This window comes from Chiloscyllium punctatum, chromosome 25, assembly GCF_047496795.1.
Source record: "Chiloscyllium punctatum isolate Juve2018m chromosome 25, sChiPun1.3, whole genome shotgun sequence".
Taxonomy (NCBI): domain Eukaryota; kingdom Metazoa; phylum Chordata; class Chondrichthyes; order Orectolobiformes; family Hemiscylliidae; genus Chiloscyllium; species Chiloscyllium punctatum.
In genome coordinates this window covers 22,302,527-22,328,215 of record NC_092763.1, presented here as the reverse complement: position 1 = coordinate 22,328,215, position 25,689 = coordinate 22,302,527, and the positions used below count along the sequence as shown (strand labels likewise).

The 25,689-nt window shown below is 42.2% G+C and overlaps 1 protein-coding gene across 2 annotated transcripts in view; it reads right to left on the bottom strand.

The window, feature by feature from the left end:
- Positions 1-24,832, bottom strand: part of klhl13 (kelch-like family member 13) — a 204,633-nt gene extending 179,801 nt beyond the window's left edge. Inside the window, exon 1 of one of the 2 annotated variants that reach the window (XM_072594813.1) lies at positions 24,721-24,832. Coding sequence is in view for 1 of the 2 variants with exons in the window: in XM_072594810.1 (XP_072450911.1) it covers positions 887-942 (56 nt within the window). In the remaining variant the exon portion in view is untranslated. Of the gene's footprint in view, positions 1-886; positions 999-24,720 lie in introns of those variants that run through there. The other variant, XM_072594810.1, reaches the window with a different exon arrangement.
- Between the last annotated feature and the right edge of the window lie 857 nt (positions 24,833-25,689).

Genomic DNA, 25,689 nt, shown 5'->3' with positions numbered 1-25,689 from the left:
ACTGCCATCTTTACCCGGTCTGGCCTACACATGACTTCAGACCCACAGCTAAGTTGTTAACTCTTAACTATCCTCTGGACAATTAGGGGTGGGCAATAAATGCTGGCCTAGCAAGTGACACCCTTATCCTGTGAATGAATAGAAGAAAATACCTTTTTTCTAAAATCATTCAATGTGAACAATGTATTTATTGCCCATCCCTCGTACCCTTAAGAAGGTGGCAGTGAACACTAGAGCTGGTGATGCCATCTTGAACTGCTACAGTCCATGTGCTGTCAGTATATCCACAATGCCGTGAGAGAGGAGAGTTTCAGGAACTTGCCTGAATAATATATTTCCAAGTCAGGATGGCATGTGGCTTGGAGGGGAGCTTATATATGATGATGTTTCTATATATCTTGTTCTTTTAGATGGTAATAGTTGAGAGTTTGGAAGATGTTGTTGAAGAAATCTTGGTGAATTTTTGCCATGCATATTATAGATTATATAATACTGCTGCTGCTGTGTGTCAAGCAGGGTGGAGGGACTGAATGTTTTGGCTATGGTGTCAAGCTTCTGGTGTGTCACTGAGTTAAATTCATCCAGGCAATTGAGGAGTATTCCATCTCACTCCTGAATTGTGTTTTCTGGATGATGGACAGGCTTTGAAGAGTCAGGGGTTACTTGCTAAAAAGATTCCTAGATTCTAACCTGTTCTTGTAGCCACTGTATTTACATGGCTCACCTGGATCAGTTTCTAGTCAAAACGTAACCTCCAGGGTAGTGACAGTGGGGGTTTCAATGATGGCAATGCCATTGAATGTCAATGGGTGATGGTTAGATTCTCGCTTGTGGGAGATGATCGTTGCCAAGCACTTGTGTGGCATGAATATTATTTGCCACTTACCAGTTCAAACACAGATATCGTCCAGGTCCTGCTGCATTTGAACATGAACTATGCATCTGAGGAGTCACATGATGAACGCCATACAATCATCAAACATATCCACTTCTAAGCGAAACTAAATCTAAACTAGTCCATCTGCAACATAGAAGCAAGGGAAGTAATATTTAGTGTGACGACCCAGAGATTCAGAAAGCATTTTTTTTTGTTAAAGACATTCCTGCACTTGATCACTGTCCAGTAACATCTGCTCTCAGTACATGGTAGGTGGAATCATTAAACAATCAATGAGTATATTTGATTCATTCAAGGTTAGTGTAATATTCCAAAATTTCTCAAGCATACAAGAGATCCTTCATTGATATTTATTTTGAGTACATATACTGATGGTTGCACTCTGAAGTAATTTCTTCGCCTCAAACTTGGAGATGTAGACATTTTATGTTTCAACAAATATCTTTTATTTTGTCTTCCCAATGGAGCATCCTGACCCAAGTATTCAGAGCAAATCTTAGTCAACCCTCAGGCTGGTACTGTAAAACCTCTGGATTATTTTTAGCAAAGCACCAGTTACCCAGGGCGCCCCCACATCCAGTACACCATCAAATACCTGGCTGCAACTGTAACATCTGATCATTCATCACTATATGGAGTACGAGCCAACATGGGAGAACCCTATGATTAGTTTATCATGATCTGACCATTTTACTTAATGCAAAATTACAAATACCAGATAATTCAACAGGTTTTGTCACTTGGTTTCTGACAATTTAAAAAAAAACAGAATTAAGTAAGTCATTGGAAATGCTCTTTGGTATGGATCAGAATCCTGGTGTGAAGACATTGTCTTATCAGTAAAGGATTAAACAGCTTGGGAGTCTAATCAGTGAAATTTAGAGGAATGACAAGTGATCTCATTTTAACATAATTCTTAAGGAGCTTGACAGGATAAATGGTGAAAGGATGTTCCTCCTCATTGGGAGGCTCTAAGACCATACAGAGTCGTCTCAGAATAAAAGTACATCAATTTAAGACAGAGATAAAGAGGAATTTCTTCTCTCAAATGGATGAATCTCTTTGGAATTCCTTGCCACAGAAAAGTTGTGGGGGCAGAGTCCTTATCTATACGCAAGGCTGAGATAGATAGATTCTTGATCAAGAGGAATCAAGGGTTATGGGTAAAAGGCACAAAAGTGAATGTGAGCAACGTCAGATAATAGCATGTGATCCTACCGAGTGACACAACATGCTCAAGGGGCCAAACAGCATACTCCTGTCCCTATTCCTTACTATTTTTAAGAGAAAAAACACTTCCAAACCCTACTTTCATATGAATTCTGCAGAGACCAGAGGTGAACTTAAGATCACCCAGGTTAACATCCGACCACATCATACTTTGGTACACAGAGCAGTGAAAGGTTTTGTTTATGAGCAGTACAGGCAGATCATAGTAAGCAAGGATGTACGGCACAAAAGATTTACACAGAGGCAGAAAGTAACATTCCAAGACCTGTCCCTGAACCTCCTGGTGCATGTGTTCAGGCTTCTGCATCTTCTGCCTGACAGAAGAGGTTGTAGGAGATCATTACTGGGATGTGAAGGGTTTTTGATGGTGATGGCTGCCTTTCTGCAGCAGCGATCCATGTAAATGGAGTCCATGGATGGAAGGGTGGCTCCCACGATGGCCTGGGCTGCACATGCAAACCTCTGTAGTTCCTAAGATCCTGGGCAGACCAGTTGCTACACCAGGCCATTATGCACTGGGACATGCTTTCAATTGTGCATCTGTAGAAGTTGGCGAGGGTCCTTATGGACATGCCAAATTTGCTGAGCTGCCAGTGGAAGAAAAGGCACTTATTGTGCCTTCTTGACAGCCGCAACTACACAGGAAGACCAGGACAGGTTGTCAGTTATCATCACTCCAAGAAACGTGATGCTCTCTGTCCGCTCAACCTCAGTTCCATTGGTGAAGATGGGAGAGTGTTCTCCTTCTTTCTTACTAAAGTCAATGACCAGCTCTTCAGTTATGCCAACCTGAGAAAGGGGTTGTTCTCATTACACCACGTCACCAGATCCTCTATTTCCCTTCTGCATTTTGATTCATTGTTGTTAGATATTGGTCTTACTACGGTGGTATTGTCAGCAAATTTATACATAGCATTCGAAATTTGGCAACATGGTTGCGGGTGTACAGGGAGGACAGTGGGGGCTGAGAATGCATCACTCGGGAGTTCCAGGGTTGAGTGTTATTATGGAGGAGGTGCAACTGTCTATCATCTTCACTGATTGTGGTCTATGAGTCAAAAAGCAGAGGCTCCAGTTGCAGAGGGTGAAACCGAGACCAAGGTCACAGTCTTGAGATCAGTCTAGAGGGGATAATGGCATTGAAGGCGGAGCTGTAGTCAATAAGTGGGAGACCGACATAGGTGTCCATGCTGTCCAAATGTTCCAGAGATGAGTGCAGTGCTAGGGATATGGCATCTGCTGTGGACTGGTTACACTGGTAGGAAAATTGTTGGGGATCAGGACAGGCGGGGAGACCGGAATCGATGTGGGCCATGATCAGCCTCTTGAAGCACTTCATGATTATGGAGGTCAGAGCCATTGGGCGCTAGTCATTAAGGCATGTTGCATGTGCTTTCTTAGATATGGCAATGATGGTGGTCTTCAAGAAGGTGGAGACTACAGTTTGTAGGAGGGAGAGGCTGAAGATGTCAGTGAATGCCTACGCCAGTTGACCCACACAGGATCTGAGTGCTCAACAGGGACACCATCCGGGTCAGTCACCTTCCTTGGGTTGACTCCCAGGAAAACGAATCCGACGTCTGCAGCAGTGACCGAGGGAATAGGTGTGGCCGGGGCTGTTGAGGCAGGGGGCACCACACCACTGGCATTCTGCTCAAACCGAGCATAGAAAGCAGTGTGCGTGTCAGGGAGGGATGGGCCTTTTCCATCTTGCTCTGCTTCATTTTGTATCCAGTTTTGTTGTTTAGGTCTTGCCACAGATGGGCAGAGTCAGTTTAGTAGGTATGGGCCTCTAACCTGGTCCTGATGGCTTTGCAGAGGTCACATCTGGATTTCTTATATTTATCTGGGTCATCTGACTTGAATACTACACATCTGCCTTTCAGTACAGAATGGATTTCCAGGTATATCCAAGGTTTAAGGTTGGGGAACTCTTGGATTCACTTCTTTGTTCACAGTCCTCCACGCATTTGCTACTGAAGTCCATGATGTTGGTAGCATACTTGTCCAGGTTTTCCACCGAGTACTTGAACACGGTCCATCCACTGATTCCAAACAGTCCTAGAGATGGTCTTAAAACAGCCATGGACCAGCATTGTACTTCCTTTTGTGAATGGTCTTCCCATTTCAACTTCTGCTTGTAAGCTGGGAGGAGGAACACAGTGGTGTGATCTGATTTGCCGAAGTGTGGACAGGGAATGGAGTGGTAGGCATCCTTGCTGTTTGTGTAGCAGTGAACCGAAATGTTTGGTCCTCTGCGTGGGGCAGGAGATGTGTTCGTGATGCTCTGGCAGCACCCTCTTGAGGCTGGCTTGGTTGAAGTCACCAGCCACAATGAACATGACCTCCAGAAATTTTGTCTCTAGAGTGTTTGTGGTGGTAGTATCTATACTGCTGAAAAATATGTTGCTGGAAAAGCACAACAGGTCAGGCAGCATCCAAGGAGCAGGAGAATCAAGGTTTCAGACATTAGCCCTTCTATACTGCTGTCAGGATGGCGGAGGTGAACTCACACGGCAGACAATAGGGATGGCATTTTACTGGGAGGTATTCAAGGTTCGAGAGCAATGGCTTGCCAGGGTGATTATGTCTGAGCACCCCACCGCTCTTTGCCTTATCTGAGGACACCATATGGCCCATACAATATATGAAGAACCTGTCGGCTTGTAGGGCGCAGTCAGGGGTGAGCCAAATCTCCATGAAACAGAGCACACGAGTCTCTCAGTTCCCACTAGTAGGCAAGTCTGGATCAGAGTTCATCCATTTTGCTTTTCGATAGCCTGGACACTCACTAGCAGTATGCTTGGGAGGAGGGCCTTGAAGTCACGTTGTTTTAACCTCGCCTTCAGGCGAGCACGTTTTCCCCGTTTCCTTGTAAGTTTCCTGCATCTGGTCATTGGATGGGTTTGATTCCCATCATAGCAAATGATTAAATTTGAATGAAACCAAAATCTGGAATTAATTGCTAGCTTAAATGGTGACCATGATCCAAAACTGTAGATCTCCTCAGGAATGGTGCACCACAAGATGGCAAGATATAGATCTGCACTACTGTGCCTTCAGACAGGGTGGCCTTGATTTTAATCAGGGCATATAGGGCAGTTGTAATATGGAAGTCTGGTAGTTCACCACCTCAAGGAAAGAAACAAAATTGAAGTTTCTGTATTCCAATTGTATTAATTGAGACATTATCATTTAATGAATAGAAACAGAAAATTTTCCTTCCTAATAGCATCCTGTTGTCACCTTTTACTGAACAGCAAGCTAGGCACAGAGACTGAAGCTTGAATTTAATTCTAGTGAGGACCACCAACCGCTAAACAAAACATCACTGGAGGGCTGGGAAGCAGTGAACTACCCAGACCACAAAACAGCCAGACTGATCATAAATATTTGCTAGACTTTGGTATTTTTTCTGCATTAATTGAAACCTTCCATATCTGTTCCAAGACAGGGAACACTCCTCCCAATCACGGATAACAGAAGTAGGCAGGTAACAGAGAATCCCAAAATAAGAGTGTTGATGCAGGCTATTGAAGACAAGGACATAACAAATAACAAAAAGCAACATTACACAACTTTATGTAACTAAGATTAAATACAGACAACAGACACATGAGGTAGCTGCACAATTAAGCAATCACGCTTAAAAATCTCTTCCCACAAAGATTGCGGCATTGAATCAAGGCATTAGCAATTGGAGCGCTGATAAAAGAGGTTCTATACAGCATTAGTATTTAACCAGATTTCTATATTGCAGCTTCTTCTTTCTCTATATGTTTTCATAAAAGTCGTAAGTATTGTAAACTGTTGCACAGTTACTGGCGGTGCTTGAGTATGTTTTACAGTAAATTTGTGTGAAGGAGAGGTCACATAGCAAACAGCAAAATGCAAAGGAACAAATAATATTTGTCCAAAATAAAAATGCATACAGTGCCAAAAGCCTGGTCTACAACAGACATACTCAGTGTGCTGCTTGGTTGTAAGAGGTTATCAGTAATCAGAGTTTGTTAACTTCTTTCTATTGTAAAAATGCCTTCTGCAAAAATGCTGCCACTTTAGGTGCCTGACACTGGTGTTTGGAAATTGGTGAGGGTCGCCAAAAGTTGACTAATATTTTCAGAGGGTTGCAAGTCAAATTTCTTTTATTTAAGCAAATAAGTAAAAGAGTAAAACAGCACACTGTCGGAAGGTGCTGTGGTTTAAAAATACTAACACTGAAAAAAAATCAGTTTGGTATAAAAGGAACTGAAACCTGAAGCAATAAAAAATATCCGTCAATGTTTTTAGCACAGTTTTCATGATCATAAAGACAACAAATTGTGTTCATGGTGTTTTTAGTATAGTGAAACAAAGCATTATCAAGCAAAATTTAATTCCCAGTCACACATGGAGTTGTACCAGACAACCAAAACATTAGTCAGTGGCATAGTGGTAATACAATTGGACTAGATCAAGCTTGCTGGGCAATTTTTCCACGATCACAAGTTTAAAGGACGCCATCATAATTGATGAAATATAAATTTATCTGATAAAATCTGGAATATTAATCTAGCAGCACTGTTACTAATCAATTATCATATTAAACAATCCATTTGGATCACTCACTTTGGTAAAGAAATCTGCCATCCATACCCAGTCTGACTTATATCTGAGTCCAGATGGTGAGCTGCCTTCCACCACCTTCAGGGCAACTTAGGGACGGACAATAAACCATAGAATCCCTACAGTGTAGGAGCAGGCCATTCTTCCTATCGAGTTCCCTCCGAAGAGTATCCCACCTAGACTTACCCTATCCCTGTGACCTTGCATTTCCGTCGGCTAATCTACTTAGCCTGCACATCCCTGGAAATTATGGCAATTTTATAGCATGGCCGATCCACCCAACCTGCACATTTTTGAACTGTGGGAGAAACCCAACCCAGATATGGGCAGAACATGCAAACTCCACACAGATTGTCACTCATTAGTGGGACTGAACCCAGGTCCTTGGCACTGAGACAGCACTGCTAACCACTGAACCACCATGCAACACACTAAGTGAGAAAGCAAAAAAATTACAGATAGATTACAATGTGGAGACTATGAACTTGGCAGTAAATGCTGGCGAGCCAATGATGCCCACATCTGCATGGACAAAAAAAATCTCTAGCAATGTAGTTGACTCTGAACTAGCACACATCATAGCGTTTGGAAGTTGAGTAAGCCATTTGGCCCTTTCGGAATGCTCCAACATTCAACAAGTTCATGGCTGATTGTGTTCTCTCATTTCCACTCTAACCCATAACTCTTTACTCCTTGTCACAAGTAAATTGAATTCAAACTAAAATAAATTACAAGAGCCAGTTTCCACTGTCTTCTGGTGAAGAGTATTCCCTAATATTCATCTGAGAAGAAGAAAGCACAAACACTCACCCTAGTTTTCAATTCCAGATTTATTGATTGACTGAACTTGAATTCCACTAGACTCTGTGGTGAGATTCAGGCTAAACCCCCAGGGCATTAGCCGGAGCCTCTGGATTGCTAGTTCTGTACCATTGCCACTCAGCCAGTGTCTCCTTATCAGTGTCCTATTGAACCACTCAGCTTAAGGGCAATAAGAGATAGGCAACAAAACACTAGCCTTGCCAGCAATTCTCAAATCCCAGAAATACAAAAAAAGGGTAGGTATTAAAGGACAGTCATAAAGTACTAAAGAGAGGTAGAGAGTGCTTAAGAAAGGAATTCTTCAGGGAGGATCAAAGCAATGAAAAGCTCCCACTAATGGTGACATGTTTAAAATTGGAGATATAAGAACCAGGATTCCAGACGCATAGATATTGGTGGGTTTTTTTGAGATAGAGGGGCATCGAGGGTAATACTGTATTAATTAATGACCTTATCGTAAAGGCATCCCTCAGTAGCAATGATCATAACAGCACTGAATTTTACATTCGGCTTAAGGGAGAGCTGCAAGGTTGTGAAGCTAGCACTTTCCACTTGGGTCAGGAACAGCACAACTTTAGAAGATCTCAATTTCAAGAATGACTGATCACTCAAGGTCAGACAGAAGTGCTTTAGAATAGTCAAGACAAGAAACAAAGTGTTGATGATGGTTTCAGCAGCAGGTAAGCAGAGATGAGGGCAATGTCATGTAATGTTAGAAGTGGTCCAGTACTGGATGTTAGAGAAGCACTCGAACAATCCAGAGACAGTGGAGGGATTGAGGGAAGAGTTGGTGAAGTAGAGATGGGTGCTGTCAGCATTTAAATGGAAACTGATCTCAACCGCCATTGTTGGAAATCCAACATAAAACAGAAACTGCTGGAAATACTCAGCAGGTCTGATAGCATCTACTGTGAGATAAATAAAGTAAACATTTTGGGTCATGACCTGCCAAAGCATTATGGCTATGGGCTCATTTGAAATCATGAAGAGGCAGAATGCAGAAGAGAAACAGGATGGGGACTGAGAATTGATCAGAGTCAGAAGACAAGCTACTGTATGATTTCTGATTGCAACATAATAGATGACAGTAGAATCAGTGAACACAGTCCCACTCATCTGTCCAACAGTGGTAAGCACTTGGAGGAGGATAGTAAATACAACCATGTCAACATTATCACACAGTCACATCCGGTATCATTTGTGTCCTTGAGATCTATTTTGATCCAGATTCAAACAGAGTTATGGGACAAGTGAGCAGAGATTTGGGAACTGACAGCACATGAGAAGTCATGGGGGAGCAAAGCAAGCCTGGAGATGGATTGTACTTTGCAAGAACAGAACAGTGAAGGTACAGTTTCTTTAGGGCCTAAAATGACCTATTTGAAGAAAAGGGCCAGACCTGAACGACAGAGAGCAATTAGCCATGATCAGGTGACTTGGAGACCAGGACAACAATCACGCGAAGATCAAGATAGATCCTCATTTTGGTATGTGAATAAATCAATGAACAAATACTGCAGATAGCCTGGCTGTGTGTTCTAACTGGTTGCAGGAAGTAAAGGCCAACAAAGAATTGTCAATTTCCTCTTCAACTTAAACATATCTTTGGCTTATTTCGTTATTATCTCACTGAGCTTCAGACCATAAAATACAAACATTTTATAATAGACTGCTGTCAAACTGTTAGCATTTGTTTAACAGAAGCAAAAATCTATTCTATTCGATTGAAAGAACAAATGATTCCAGGCACATCATGCAATGTGAACTGCTGAATAAGAAGTAGGTCAGCTTCACAGAAGCATACAAAATAAGTGGAGTAGGCCCTTCAAACCAGCTCTACCATTCAATATCAACATGGCTGATTTTCCAGCCATACCCTTTAGCCCTAACAAATGTATCTAACTCCTCCTTGAAAACATTCACTGTTTTGGCTACCACCACCCTGTGAACTCCACAGCCTCAACACTGTCAATGAAGAAACTTCGAAGCTCAGATCTACATTGCCTACCCTACATCTTCAGGCTGTGACACTGGTTCTGGACTCCCCGGTCATCAAGAATAAAAGTTCCTTTCTGCTTTTACCCTCTCTCATCATGTTACAAACTCTATAGGCTTCTATGAGGTTCCCCACATCCCCGCCCCTTCGCATTCTTCTAAACTCTAATGAATATTGTCCTAACCGACCCAGCACTTCAGCCATCCTGGTAGTCATGACAACTATTGTGGGAATCATTTTCTATCCATGAGTCAACAGAACCAGACATGGTGATGTGGAGAACCTCAGCGGTGAAGAGGTTTGGGAACATTAGCTCAAAGTCACCAGTTTATTCCCAAGCCTGCTAAATTTAGCACATGAATTCTCAAATTTCTGTATTCTAAATGCTATTTTTTGAAAGAACCTGACTGATATTTCATTGAATTGATATTCCCTGCTTCCATCAACCTAGATTCATTAACCAAAATACCGGGTTAGGGTTAGGATCAGAATCAGAAAAAAAACTCCATGTAAATTTCCAGGACCTTAAAACCCTGGAATATAGCAAGATTTGTGGTTTTAACTGAAACTACATCTCCTGTTCACAGCAACTCGTACCAAATACCAGTGCTTTCAAAGTCCTGAAGCCACTTGGACATCCACTAAGTGAACACCAGTGTGCCAGGTGAGCAAGGGGGTCTGGTGCCAGCTAAGAGGGTTATCATTTAGGTCAGCTCCACTGGGAGGGTGTGGGCGAGAACAATAATAATCCTGCCAGGGGACTTAAGAGTTGAGGGGTGTTAGTTGGGTCTATGAGGGCATTGGAGAGTATCAGGACCAATCCAAGGGATGAGGTGAGAGGTGTACAGGGCGGGCAGTCAGGGATCCAGTGGGTTGGGGTGCAGGTGGGATGTGGGGAGAGAGAAAATTGGGGGGGGTTCGTGGGAAGTTGGAAAAGGTCAGACTGAATACAGCCAACAGGTTTCAGGAATCTGGAGAAAATCGGGGCTGGTCTAACAGGAGTCTGTGTGGTGTCTAAATCAAGCCGGAGGTAGGGAGTCAGTAATGACTCAGGGCTCATTTTAACCACTGCCCAGTTTGCCTCTAACATTTTCTGCAGAACAATTAAGCTCAGTCAGTTAGAATCCACAAACTTGAGCTCACATTTGGGTTCCCAGATGCCGTGTAATTGCCCTTTGGAACTTCAAATTTCCAGAGCAATTCCAGCAGAAAGTCAAGCCTGGACTTCCACATTATCCCAATGTGCAAATCCAGTCTGCATAGCTTGCAACTATCTTCCCATCACAAGAGCTGGGCCTGTGTTCCCTGCATTAGTTTTGAATGTGCCCTTTCATACGTAGGTTATTTTCTTTGATACTGCTGCAGCTAAAACAGCTTTTTGTGGTCAAATAATCTAATCCCTTTCGAAGCTTAAAAGACAACATTCGTAACGTTTCTTAACCTTACTTTTCTCAGCGAGGTCATGGTTAACGTACACAATTGCTTCTCATTATCCAATCCCTCTATAGCCATCAATTATTCCTAGTTTTCTTTTATAACATCTCAAAAATGAATGCATCTCCTTTTGTTTGCTACAGCATTCAAAGCTATGCACAATATTTTAATATGGTTGCATTAATGGATTTATAATCCCGCACCACTATTTCAAAATATATGGCAAACTCAGCTTTGCTTTTAAAATCAACCCGTTCAGACATATTATGAAACTTCTGAATTGACAGTTCGCCGGAACTACCATTGCAATTGAAGTAAATGTCTTATTGACCGATATCTCTGGTTTCAGATTTAACCTTGCAATTAATTTATCATACAAAGCCATTTGGCTTCTGTGTACCTGTTCTTGCCCGCTTTACCTAACAAGATGACACAGTTTCTTTGCGTCGGCTTCTTCAATTCCACCACCTCTAGTTTTTAGAACTCTTACTAAAGTTATCTGTTCCCCTGCTGCTTCTACATCTTGGTTGAGTTTTGAAGTGGGGAAAAAAAACCCTCAGGATTCTTATTATTGTACACTCATGCAACACACTGGTTTTAGTGGTCCAGATTATATGGAAGAACCAGAGCATAATGAACTGCACTCAAAGCTGCTTCCAATGTATTACATTTTATGACTACCACAGATTTTACTGCAGCCTTCAAAAGTCACTACTCCAGTTAATAACATTTTGGAAACTAACCAAAAATAAAGTAGGGCTCACTTAAATAGGATTTGAAATTCCATTTTCCTGGTAGCAAAATCACAGGCTGAACTCAGCTCTGTTTATTAATGTAAATGGGGTCATTATGCATCTATTATTATTCTTGTCACACTCTGCTCTGTCCAGTGCACTAATTCACATAAGGTACACCCACAGAACACATACACTCCCATGATCACTCCAACTCAATCTAACAAGGCAACTGTACAGAGTCAGACATACCATACTGCATGTGCAGTCAGGTTTCAACAGCTTTCTAAAAGTACAAGTCCCAAAAAAAACCTAATTTGCAAATACACACTTCGAACATAATGATGTCAGTAACTTAACAGGAAGTCCTCAAATTGCTCAATAAAAGATGCAGCCGTCAAGACAACTTCATTCTGGATGATTATTCGAAAACTCAGTCACAAAGAACACTCCAAAATACTTTTCAGTAAATGTGTGTTAATTGCCCTTAAATTATGATACTGACATGCAAACAAGAAAACAAAAAAGAATTTCTCTATGAAAAGACTCAACTGAAGCAGAGCTGCAAAGATGAAGGAAAAATAAGTTTGCAATGAACACCATGCTATCTACATTCCAAATTTGCACAATTATGAATCTGAACTAAACTGCCAAATTTATGTTACAATCTGGTTAGGGACCAGCGACTTTCTGTTAGTTTAAAGTAGACAAAATTTGAAAGCAAAAGTACTTACTAAGAAAAATAAAACCACATGAATCATTATATAATGCCAAATCCAATGGGTGAAAATAAATAGGGCTACTGTAAAGCTATTAGGTGAAGGTTACACTCAAAGAGATAAATGCAGTGGAAAAGGAGCTCAAAAATTACTTCAGGGATCCTTGTCAAACACTGGAATGCGGTCCATTGCAGTGGTAGAAATAAATGCACTGCATTTTCCTTGGCTTGTAAAACTGGCAAAGAGTTGCCTGTGCATTTGAGCATTATCTGTGCTTGCAAAACATGTATTCCTCAGTAAAGACTTTATTGTGAATCATCTGCCCACAAGACTGACACAAGAGCATGTAAATGTTAATTTTTCTGAACGAAAGCCAAATTCGAGTGAAAATGTCTCAGTTATTCAGCTTAAATCATGATTTCTTTTTTAATCAGCTTTTGGTACAGCTCTGACATTACATAAAAAAAATTCTGCAGAGAAGCGTCCTTTACTTTGAGGATCTTACGCAAGACGGTTGTTCCAGTAGATTTACACATTTCTCCTTTTCACTTTTCGTGAGTATAATTTAAACTGAAAGGCTAAAAGAATTAGATCATTAAAGTTTTGGTCTCCTTACTGAAGGAAAAATATTCTGGCTATTCTGAATTGTATGATCAGCCACAATCATATTTAGTGATGGAGGAGGCTTGAAGGATCAATCCTCTTCCTGTGTGCTTTTATATTTCTCCATAACAGACTTAAAATAACTGATCTTTGAACTGATCTGGGTGATCCATCAAACTCCAAAAGCCTCCTGCCTTTATTACTAAGAAGAATCAAATATAGCCACCAATGGAATACATTGAGTTTACATTTTTACTCACAGGCTGCCAGCGCACACAACACAAATGAATACCAAGAAATGGATTTTACCACAGCAGGTAGCAGGCTGTTGCTCCTGTCAGAAACGTGTTTATGACAATTCATATTAAAATTTTCATGTTACATAGTATGAAATTACCTGATTAGACTAAGCTCATACATGTGTTTTAATACTGCTTTACTGTACCTTAGCAAAGCCCTCCCCAAGGATCGTCACCTTGTTGTGGTAGAGAGCCTTTTGTATACACAGGAACTCAAGAGCTAAACTATCTGGACTGTAGCTCCTGACAGGGTCACTCGAGATGATTAAGGTCAAGGGGGAGGTTCCAGACAAAGCACAATCCTTGAAGACCTCAATGGCAGAGCATGGTAGCTGAACTCCAATTAGAGCATCACAACAGGTGCCAAGGTGAATAAGGGCTAAAGAGAGTGCCGCTAGTCATCTTTGTCTCCATGCCACTGGGCTTCGACCCCCTAATTGCCAAGCTCTGTGCGGTGGCTGTCTGTGCACCAGCCTCCACACATTAGAAGATGTCGCATCCAGAGTTCCTCCTAAGAGGTACCAATCCTTCTTACATCCTGCACAAAGTTCCTACAGTGAGTGGCAAAGAAGGCAGGACTGTGACATCTAAAAGCCCCTCATCACAAACGGATACATTAGGCAGTGGATGTCAGACTGAGTTGTCTTGCTCCTGGACGAGGCATAGAGAGCATTTCAACAGCTGCGCCCCTGACTGAGCAGCCCGGTTTAGGATCTGCACTGCTCACCCCAGTAGATGAGGGAGCCTGGAAAAGCCTGCTTCAAAAAAATAGCCTGCTTCAAAACTCTTGATTGGAATACCAGATCCACAGGGATCACCCACATGCGGTCAGAAATGAAGAATAATAAACTTTGGAGCTTAGAATGTAAGAACCTTGATGGACCCAGCTAAAGTGATTGTCTAGTCAATCGAGCTGCTCTTTTCAAAACCTGCCTTACAGATGAAGGGCAACTGAAGGAGGCGAAAGGTGGTTGTGCCTTCTTCTAGAAAGGGAAGGCTGCTGACCAACCCAGAAATACTGGTGCTGGATTCACAGTTAAGAACCTGCTCATCAGCTGCCTTTCCAGACTTCTTTTGCGGATCAATGACTGACTGTGACCAACCACCTAATGCTCACCAACAACTAGATTGCTACAGCTGTGAGCGCTTATTCCCCAACCCTCGACTCGGAGAAGGAAGTAAAGGAGACTTTCTATGTCAGAGTTGGTCAAGAGCACAACCTTTGGAATGGCAGCATAATGGAAGGGAAGGTATTGTCAACATCAACTCCAAAGGATCATCACCATAAACATACTCTTATGTCAGAAAAATCAATTCAGAGCATCCTGGAGGTACCCACATTCAAACAATGGCATCTCAATGATTATGTCACTATTCCCTCCAAAATCCACTTGGACGCAAGTGTCATCAGGGCTGCAATTGGCTCACATGATTGCTAGACTGATCACTGCCTTATCCATTCCACAATGTCCATCAGACTACACAGAAACAGGAGGGTTCTGGAGCAACAAGCCCAGCCTAGCCTCGGTGAGTCATCACTCAACATCTATAGGCCTGACAGACCACAGCATACCCAGTGAACATGGGGAAGCACTGAAGTCCTCTTAAATCAACCATTCCAGGTTTCTGGACTTGTTCAGGACTATCAGGACTGGTTCGATGAGAATGATGCAGAAATTGAATAGCACATCTCCAAGAAAAGGACAGCCTTCTGGAGCCAACAGGACGACATCAACTGCAAGACCAAAAAAAGGACCTATGCTAAAGCTAAGAGTAATGTCCAGAAAAGGATCAGGGAGCTCAAAAACAAATAATGGACTGATTATGTCTTGGTAATCCAGCAGCTGGCAGGTGCCTCTTCAGCAGGCTTCTTCAGCACCACCAAGGCAGTATACAGTCAAACCTATCATGGTTTAAACCCGCTATGCTCCCAGGATGGACAGAAACTGCTCTAGGACAAAGAGGCAATGAACACTCACTGAGGAGAGCATTTTCAAGAGGTCCCCAACCATAATTCCATGTTAACTTGGAAATCCTGAATCAAATTCCCCAGACGTCCATACTAGGTGACATAGGAGGACCTCCCAGTCTGACTGAAGTACAAAATGCCATAAGAGCCCAAGAAAAAACAAGACTGCTGGTCCTAATGGGATTCCTGCAGACATTGTAAAGGTGGGTGGCGCAAAGATCCATGAGCACATACATGCTTTGCTCTTGAAGGTTTGGCTTAAAGTAGAACTCCCCTTGGAGCTCAGGGATGCTCTGATTGTGATCATATTTGAAAAGGTTGACAAGGCTGACTGTGAGAATGAGAGAGGCATCTTGCTTCTATCAATCACCAAAGTACTTGCACATATCCTTGCCAATAGACTTCTGCCATTATTGGAGGAAATACTCCCTGTATTGCAGTGTGGCTTCCGCCCATCCAGAGGAACAACAGACATGATCTTCACAGCGTGTCAACTACAAGAAAGACGTCGGGAACAGAAGCAGCCGCTTTACATGGCCTTCAACTTTAGGCCTATCACTTAATCACCAGGATCTCTGGCAGATACTTGAATGATGTGATTGCCATATACATTCATCAGGATGCAGAGGCTGATGCATGACAACATGTTTGCAAATGTGCTTAGCAACTGTGAATTGGAGTCTGACCCTATCGCTATTGAGATGGGGGTCAAGCAGGGCTGCATCATTACACCCATCTTCATTACTGCTATCTCCATCTCTCTGGCCAAAATCCGCTCAAGGAAATTCATATAATTTATGGTATGGTTGGCAGGCTGTTCAACCTTAATAGGTTCAAGGCAAAAGACACAGCCCCCACCATCTCCATCTTGGAGCTCCAATATGTTGATGACAAAGCCATCGCAGCACATTCTGTAGAAGATCTGCAGTGCATCTTGGATGGCTTTGCCAAGGCAAATACACTACTAGCACCTACCCTTAACATAAAAAAAAAGACACTAGTACTCCATCAACCATCATCCAACAGTCCCTCCACCCCTTGTATAATAAGGGTCAACAACCACCCCTTGAAAACGTGCATCACTTCCAAGACCTCAGCATTCTTCTCTCTTCCAATGCTAACACTGATGCAGAAATACAACGCTGCCTGAGTTGTGCCTATGCCTGACTCAGAAGAAGAGAGTGTTTGAAAACCATGACCTACAGGCCCAGACTATACTTCTGGTCTCCAAAGCCATTGTCCTTCCCACACTGCTATATGGAGCTAAAATATGGACTACGTTTAGTAGGCACTTTAAAAGCACTGGAATACCACCACCACCAGAGATCCACATAAAAAGTCCTGAGGATCACCTGGGAAGACAAGTGCTCTAACACAAGCATCTTGGAAGAGGTCAACATCACCACTACTATAATTCAAAAGCAACTCCAATAGACCAGTCACAATCATCTGAATGCTCAATTCATGCTTCCCAAAACAGATCACATACTCCCAGCTGAAGCAAGGTGGCCAAAACAGACACTTCAAAGATAACATCTTGACTAATATTAAAGAAATTCTATACCAATATCAACAACTTGGGAGGAGATGGCTACAAACTGGAATGACTGGAGAAACATCATCCAGCAGGGAGTCATACGCCACAAAAACAATCTCCATGTGTCACTGAAGAGAAGCAACTCTTGTGCAAGGACAGGCAGATCATCAAAAAGGCCCAGCCGACATCACCTCCAGCCAAGATTACAACCTACCAATGCCGACACTGCAATAGAATCTGTTGATGCCGGATTGGCCTCTTCAGCCATTTGCAGACCCACAAATAAATGCCGTTATGGAGGTCAATCAGAGAGAAAATGAGGACTGCAAGTGCTGGAGATCAGTCTAAAAGTGTGGTGTTGGAAAAGCACTGCAGATCAGGCACAATCCCAGGAGCAGGAGGATCAATGTTTAGGACATTTATGTCCGAAACGTTGATTCTCCTGCTCCTCAGATGCAGCCTGACCTGCTGTGCTTTTCCAGCACCACACCTTTTGACTCTAGAGGACAATCAACTCGACCCAAGTGATTACCGATATATAGCTGATACATGAGCAAAGCATGATAATCTGGTCATCATTTAAACCTCAAATGTAAGTATGCAATGCCAAAAGATATTACACATTATTACTCTGAACACCAATTACCTTTAAATTAATCAGCAATGAAACTTAATTATTTATCACTTCAACTTAAAAATCAGCTTGGAGATTCCTAAATATGCAACTTCCTTGCAGCTCTCTTCTCTGTACTATTACTTCTGCTTTACTTCTATCACCGGAAAACTCATGACAACCATTTCACAGTAACTTAAAACAAGAAGTGACTGAAAGCACTCCATTGTGTTTCATATTCCTACAGATGGTAAATGTTTGATTTCACAACAGGGAGGGTGATGGTCATTGAACCATGCTTTACAAAATCAGATGATTGATCTCAGAGACTATTTTTCAAAAACCCAGTCTTACTGATGTTCATGCAGTTATTTTTGAAGTAGCTTGAATAAACATATTTCACAAAAAAAGTGCAATAAATAAAACTACTGGGGTTATAATCTCATACAAAAAAAATGCTTAAATTATTTTGAATGAACAACCTGAAACTACATTTGAAAACTCCAGTATTGTGGAAATGACCATCTGTTTGGTAGGCACCAAGGAAAAGGCCAGGTAAAGGACACTAAGAAGGAATACATTGGAGGAAAGAGTACAGATATCTCAATCTGCAAAGTGACGCAACAAATTCACTACTGCCACTATGCACATCCTCCAAAGCCATGGGTATCATAATATCATTTACAGAATGATGTTTGTAAATAGAGCGAAAAACTTGGGGGCTGTCTAACCTATTGAAGTTTCATTTAAAAGATTAGAGGGTGAGACTTTCCCTCTGGTCCATGACAACAATAATTCAACTACAAGATCTCAGGAGATCCAAATGATTGTGCATCTCCTTTTTATATGGGAGCTGGCAAGTGCACTATTGCAAAGAGCAAAGGCCGAGATTAGGTACAAGCTCCAAATAAAGTCCCACAGCATCCTGCAAAATCAGCAGCAGGCGGTACATCAAAAAGTCTCTAATTTGCTGGAACTCAGTTGGTTCAAAGTTGTGACAATCAGTTGTCATTTAATTTGCTGCTGGAACCTAAACCTCATGCGGCTTAAAAGGACATTGCTCAAGATGGCTCAACTTTTGAGTGGAAACATTGCACACACTATCAAATGCATTATTAAAAATGAGTTAAAACAAGTAAAAAGCACGTCAGTGACTAAGTGTAACCATATTTTATACAAGAAGGATAAACTAATTAGTAGCACCAGTATTGATGGATTGATTTAAAAGTGCAGAACAGCAAAATCTGTTGCTTGCAAAGAAAAGAAACAATATCAATTATGTCATTCACCAAACTGGTTAATGAATAACAACCAAACACTGCCACAAATAAACTCAATGATTGCAGATACTGCATCTATAAACCCATCTAAAAAATATACTTCTTAACACTCTGCCTTGTAACGTGTCAAGCCTACTCGCCCCTCTTCACTGACATTAAAAAAAGACTCATGCATTACTTAGCTCTGTTCAGAACTATGGGACATCACAAATTGTTTTCCAACCAGCGAAGTCTTTCTGAGATGTTATTACAATTTTGAAATAGAAAACCGAGATGCCAATTTGTGCACAACGAGCTCTCACAAACAATGAAATCAGACAGTTAAGCTGCTGGTCAAGAGATAAATGCAAGCCAGGACAGCGGAGAGAACTCACCAGCTCATCTTCAAATAGCACTGTCGGATCTTAAACGCCCACCTGAGAAGGCAGAGGACTTCAGTCTATCGTCTTAAGTGAACTATTGCACCTCTGACAGTAAAGCACACTGTTAAGTTCTTTGCTATCTGGATTAAACTTGTAGCTTTCATGTACTTCCTCCTCCCCAACTCTTACCTCTCCCAGCCCTGCTCATAACAATCCCAAAGTTGGTTTTACTTTACTGAAATAAAAGCAAAACACTGTAGATGCTGTAAATCCCAGGGGCTCACTCCTCCCTGTCTCTCTCTCTCCTAATACTTCATCATTCCAAACACCTTCTCACTTCCTCATGGGACTTCCCATGCAGTCTCAGAAGGCATAGCACCTGCCCATTCACCGTCTCTTAGCTAGGCCTCTAAGGCCCCAAATACACCTTCCAGACCAAACAGCATTTTACCTGTCCTTCTTTAAAGCTAAAAATGTGTTGCTGTAAAAGCACAGCAGGTCAGGCAGCATCCAAGGAACAGGAGAATCCTGAAGAAGGGCTGATGCCCGAAACGTCGATTCTCCTGTTCCTTGGATGCTGCCTGACCTGCTGTGCTTTTCCAGCAACACATTTTCAGCTCTGATCTCCAGCATCTGCAGTCCTCACTTTCTCCTTCTTTAAAGCTCGTCCACTGTACTCTCTGCTCACAATGACGAGACCAAACACAGACTGGGTGACTGCTTGCAGAACACCTCCACTGAGTTTAGGGCTCACATTAGTTTGCTCTTAATTTAAGACTTCAGTTTGCAGTTTGTTTTGGGTTTTCAAAGGGAAATACCAGCTGAAGGGAAAAAAAACATTGAGTGAATGCGCAGAAATACACCAGAAGGAAACCAATTGCAGCTGTGTCAGCCTGAGCGGGAAGCCTTGATGTGGAGACAGAGGTAAAGGATATTGTTGGGACAGTTCAAAAAGCACAAGTTTGAATTCTTTTGCTGATGCTTGTACTTTTTTTTGGTTCTGGTATCACAGTTAATTTTTACAATCTGTGTTAAAAATACACTTGCAAGTCCTTGTCAATGCGTTCAATAACTCACCTCAATAGTTTTCTGAAAAAACAATCCTGGGTCCATCAAGGTAGATTTCAATCTAGGGTTCAACTTGTCCACCATTAATATCAGTTGGGATCGCAACACCGGAGAGTGCTCAACATGTTTCAAATTCCCCTAAATATCCTTAAATCTTTGACTGCATAAAGCCAGAGATACAGAGAAATTATTTTACAACCGGAACTGCTATAGATTTCAGAACAATGGTGGAACCAAAGACATCAGCTGCATGTCAGTCACACTTCAAATGTTTAAATCACAAAAAAGGAAAAGAATTAAGTTCCCATCCTCCAACTACAAAAATAGAGGAGTACCTCAGCAGTGGTATTTAATGGCACAAAACTGAAAATTAGACAAGTACAAACAGGATAAGCCTGTCATTAAACTACTGAAAACCTGACAATTATTGAGACAGAACTCCTCATTCTAACTTTTTAAACAGTAAAATAATACAGCACTGACATTTAAAACAAAGACGAACAAAAATATGCAAGTCTGATGACTCCACAAAAAACATCTTTCCTGATTAAAAAGGTTTTGAGGAAAGTAACTACACACACAAAGAGTCAAACCAAACTATATATTTGACTTGCAGAATATTTTTAAACAAAGATCCATTTGATGTTTAGCTGGTTCCAGCAGAGTGTACCCATTTCATCAGGGTGTACTCACTTCATCAGTGACTCTCGGCAACTAGGGGGGCAAAGAACAAATTCCAGCTCCCAGTTGCAACCCACAACTGGCACTATTTCCTGATTTGCCCTTCAACGTGGGCACAGTTTCACAGGCACCAGTTGCGCTCTGGTACATTAGCTGGGAGAAATCAAGCAGGGTTTCCAATCTGAACCTTTCCAGTAAATCCTGGTGAAGGCATGACCAGATAAAGCCATGGTTAGACAGTCTGTCAGCATTCAACAGTTAGGTTCATGTACTAATGAAATATGTACAGCTACCAGAGATGCTGAGTGAAGCAAGAGCAGAAATTGGCAAAGTACTTGTCATTATCCTCAGATGCAGAGAGGGCTAGGGTCAGAACGTGTGATGACAAAGAAAGATCTAGAGAATTGTCAATGTTACACCCACAATCAAAACAGGATCTAAAGGCAAAGTTAACAACTATAAACCAGTCAGTCAGTTCAACTTTGTGGTGAGAAACAATAACTTTGGAGAAAAAAAAATTAAGTGGTTTGAACAAAACAATTTATAATGATGAACAACCTTTGATGCAATAAGGCATCCCAAGACACTTCAGTGCAGCATTGTCAAACTGTTTTATACTGAGCAACTGAAGGAAATATTTATTCCAATGTCAAAAAGCATCATCGTGAGGTAGGTTTTAAGAAATATCTTAAAGCAGGAAAGTTAGAAATGGAGGCAGAGAGGTGCTGAGAGGGAATCCTTAGCTTGAGCCACAGGCAACATCTAGCTGCACCATTCATGGCTGCGTTTTTAGAATTAGAAAAAGCACATTAAAAGCACAGCAAGCTTGATCCGCTGATCGACCTTACTCTGTTCCTACATTTTGTGATCTTACAAGAAACCAGAGTTACCTGCCCCAGAGGATTGCAGGGCGAAAGGATGTTGTGGAGATTAGGGAGGGGTGAGGACTGGATTAATCTGTAAACAAGGCTGAGAATTTTAAATTCAAGACATTCCTAACCAGACAATGTGAATAAGTGAAGGGTGGAGTGAAGGAAGCAGTGAACAGAACTTGGTGCAATCTAAGACACAGACAGCAAAGTTTCACATTCCCTCAAAGGTAAAATGAGGGGGCCCAGGCACAAGTTGGAATTGTCACGTTGAGAGATAAAGGCAAAAATGTGGGTTTCACCAGCAGGCAAGTTGAAACTAGAACAACTTTAGGCAATGTTACAAAAGTTGAAATAGGAAGCCTAAGTGATGATGAGAAACGTTTCTTGGGATTAAATACGACACTTAAGTTGTGGACATATCGGTTTATTCTCAGCAGCTATGAAATGGAGCTTGGCATGTGGTCCAAAAAGGATGGTTTCATTTTTCCCAATATGTAACTGGAGAAATGTGTGTTCATCCGGTGCTAATTAAGTGCAGATTAACTAAAACAGAATGTGGGAACAAAATATTGAGAAGATGGAAGTCCACAACATTATGAGGGATCTACGTAAAGTAGATTGTCTCTGTCAATCTGGAAGGGTCAAAACCAGATAGCTAACAAGATGACCAAAGACAACATTAAGAAAACGTGGGTTTGTGCAATAGGTAGCTAGGATCTAGAATGCAATTTCTTCAAGTGTGGAGAAGGCAGAGTAAGTTGTAGCTCTTTCAAAGACAATTAGATTAACACCTGAAAGGAAAGGCTTTGCAAATGAACAAGAGAAAAAGCATGGTGGTGGAATGTTTTTATTTGTTCCTACATTGTGGATATCAGTGGTGAGGCCAACAGTTATCTATCCAGCAAGGCCTTGATGTGGCAAATCGTCCCCTTCTCTGCTGTAACTATTTCACCATTCTATAAAAGGGGAGTAAAATCATTTGAGAAATTGCTTTCAGTACAAATATGTCCATTTAAATGGATCCATAACGGATGGTCCAAATCTCAGACAGGCATTTGTGAGCAAACAATTTGAATCTGGTTCTTTTGTTTAAAAAAAAATTACAAGGATTCAGTGCAGGCCCATTCACACTGAAAATGAGGAAAAGCTTAATAAAACTAGAAAATGGATGAAAGGGGGCCTTCTTAAATGATAAACAGGATCGTGGAGACAAAAGCAGGTAAAAGTAGAGTTACAAATCAGGAAAGTTGACCGCTGTAGGAAGAGAAGGAAAACAGAATAATGCACTACCAAGTTCTCAGCAAAGCAACAAACATTGAATGGAAAACAGAAGAGCATAGATGTAGCTAATTAGGGCACAAAATGGGTGGCAGTCTCATTAATGTGATTTTTGTTTACCTCCTTCAAAGTTTTAAAATCTTGAACGTAACTGAGAAATTATCTTTGTATCATACCTGGCCCAGGATTTCACACTACCTTACACTAACTGTTACTACAAAAGCAAAGATTGTTCTCGTCGAGTGTCCAATTATTTAATATTACTAGTCCCTAAAAAAGCAGAATCAAAATTTTAAAAAATGAAATAAATCCAATAAAGAAAAACACAGCAATCTAGTCACAAACTGGAGAAAATCTTGAATTATACTACCAGAGATTCCAATGTGATCAATGACTTAGTATCATTTGGGTGCATCAATTAAGGGAACTGGGAAAGAGAATGTCAAATGTTTGGCCCTAAAAGCTGCCCTCAATGATATGCGATATTTTTGGATTTATGAAAAGCACATGTGCGTTGCATTGCATAACAACTTTGACTCTGTCAGAATGATATTGTATTTTTCTTTGTATATAAATAATCTCTTTCTACTTTACAATAGACAATTAAGTGAAAAAAGTGCTCCAAAATCATCCACTCTTCAAACAAGAATCACCAAATAACCAACAGCAGGAGAAATCCTTCTTAACTAAATAAGTTCGATCAATTTAAGTAGTCAATTTTTGCCTGAAACATCGATTTTCCTGCTCCTCGATGCTGCTTGACCTGCTGTGCTTTTCCAGCACCATTCTGATCTAACCTCTGGTTTCCAGCATCTGCAGTCCTCACTTTTGCCTTCAAAACAGGAGCTAGTCATTTATCTGCACCATATTTGAACTTCACACTTATCCACTTGTTCCAAGTCTTGTATCATTGCACACCTTCTCAATTCAACAGTGAGTTGCGTGACAATCCACTGACTATCTTAACAAAAATGCAACATGGACAATAAATAAATAAAATTACAGCCCTTCAAAACATCCTCAATTGGCTGGCTTAACTCGTGAAATGTTGCAAGGACAAGGTGAGTCCATTATTTTTATTCATATTTGTCTCTCATTTGCATCACTATACTAACTACCCCACTGCATGCACAATGTTCAGGACAGTTCCCAGACACCATCTCAGAGACAACTTGCATCCTCACGTAGTTTCAACTCAGCAGAAGATGACAGGACGATCCTTGTCACCGACAAAAATACATTGAGAAAACACATCAGCTCCTGGTGTGATCAATGCACCAAGGAAATGTCCAGGCTCACTCCATACTGCCACTGGGAGGAACTCAGTCATGCCACCGCTGGAAGGAGGGTGTAACTGCAGCGTGACATGTTTACATAGGTGATCTCCGTTATGAGTGCTGTGAAAGAAGGAAGGTATGATCGCAATGTGGGATTGAAATATTGAGCGGATCCGGCTTCCCGTAAACCCCCTGAGGGCAACAGAGCAAGTTGTGAACGAGTGGAAGTTCGAGGGAAGCCCGATCACTGAGGCCGGGGCCCCACTCTGACTCTCTCAGCGCTTCCCCTCTCCATAGAGAGCAGGGGGGGGGGGGAAGCTCAGCCTCAGCCCGTCTCCCTCCTTCCCCGACTCTAACTCGTACTCTCCTCTACTAGGAAGCCCAACCGCCGTCGTGTCACAAAGATCCCGGCCCGACTACCCCGCCATCGGCCATTTCTTTACCTCACTGAGACCCGGCCGTCGTCCTGACACCGCCTGCCCGTTCCTTCCCCCGCCGCCCAGTACAACCCGGACCGCCCGAATTATCCGCACGCGACCACACCCCCAACATTCCATTGGCCACACCGCGCTGAGGCCTCGCCCACTGACCCCTCATGGGCCACTACGGGCAAGCGGGCCCCGCCTTTGACGCTCCCATTGGTCATTCGGCAGCGAGATCCCGCCCTCAACACGCCCATTGGCCATCCGCCGGGTGCACCCGCCCCCGACACCCCTATTGGCCATTTGGTATGCTGTCCCCGCCCCTGACATTCCCATTGGCCATCCAGCGAGTGTCCCCTCCCTCCAACCGTTCCCCACGGTTATTCGTCGGAAGTGGCCCCGCCCCGGAACACGCATTGGTCATCCTGGAGCGAGGGTCCCACCTTCAGGCATTCTTATTGGTTACTCCGGGGACACGGCGCCGTCCGTGCATCCTGAATGGGCACATAAGGCCGCGCCCTCACAACGCGCATTGGCCGGTTCGCATGCGGACCCCGCCTATCGCAGTTCGCATTGGTTGGTTCTCAGGGCACATGCCTTACTCTTGTGACGTCACACTATAAAAGTCGGGGTCTCGCCAACTCACTTCTACCTTCTTTGGGTTGGTTTCCTGCTCTGTTTTAGTCTACCCCAGTTCAGGGCAGTGAAGTGGCCTTGCAACTTTTCCTCAGCTGTGCTAATATTGTGCTGGGGGAGTTGAGCAGGATCAATGAACCTGCTTTTGCTGCACAATCGAGTGATTCATATCCGAAACTAAATGGTGGGCTGGTACAGATGTAGGCTTTCACATGGGTTATATGGCTATAGTATTGATGTGTGCAGTTTTTTATGGATAAAACAGGAATAGCGTCGGTTTCTACCTCCAGAAGCTCAGTACTTACGTTTTACGCTCAAATCTGTTGGGGTAGAGGACACGGCAAATGATGAGTT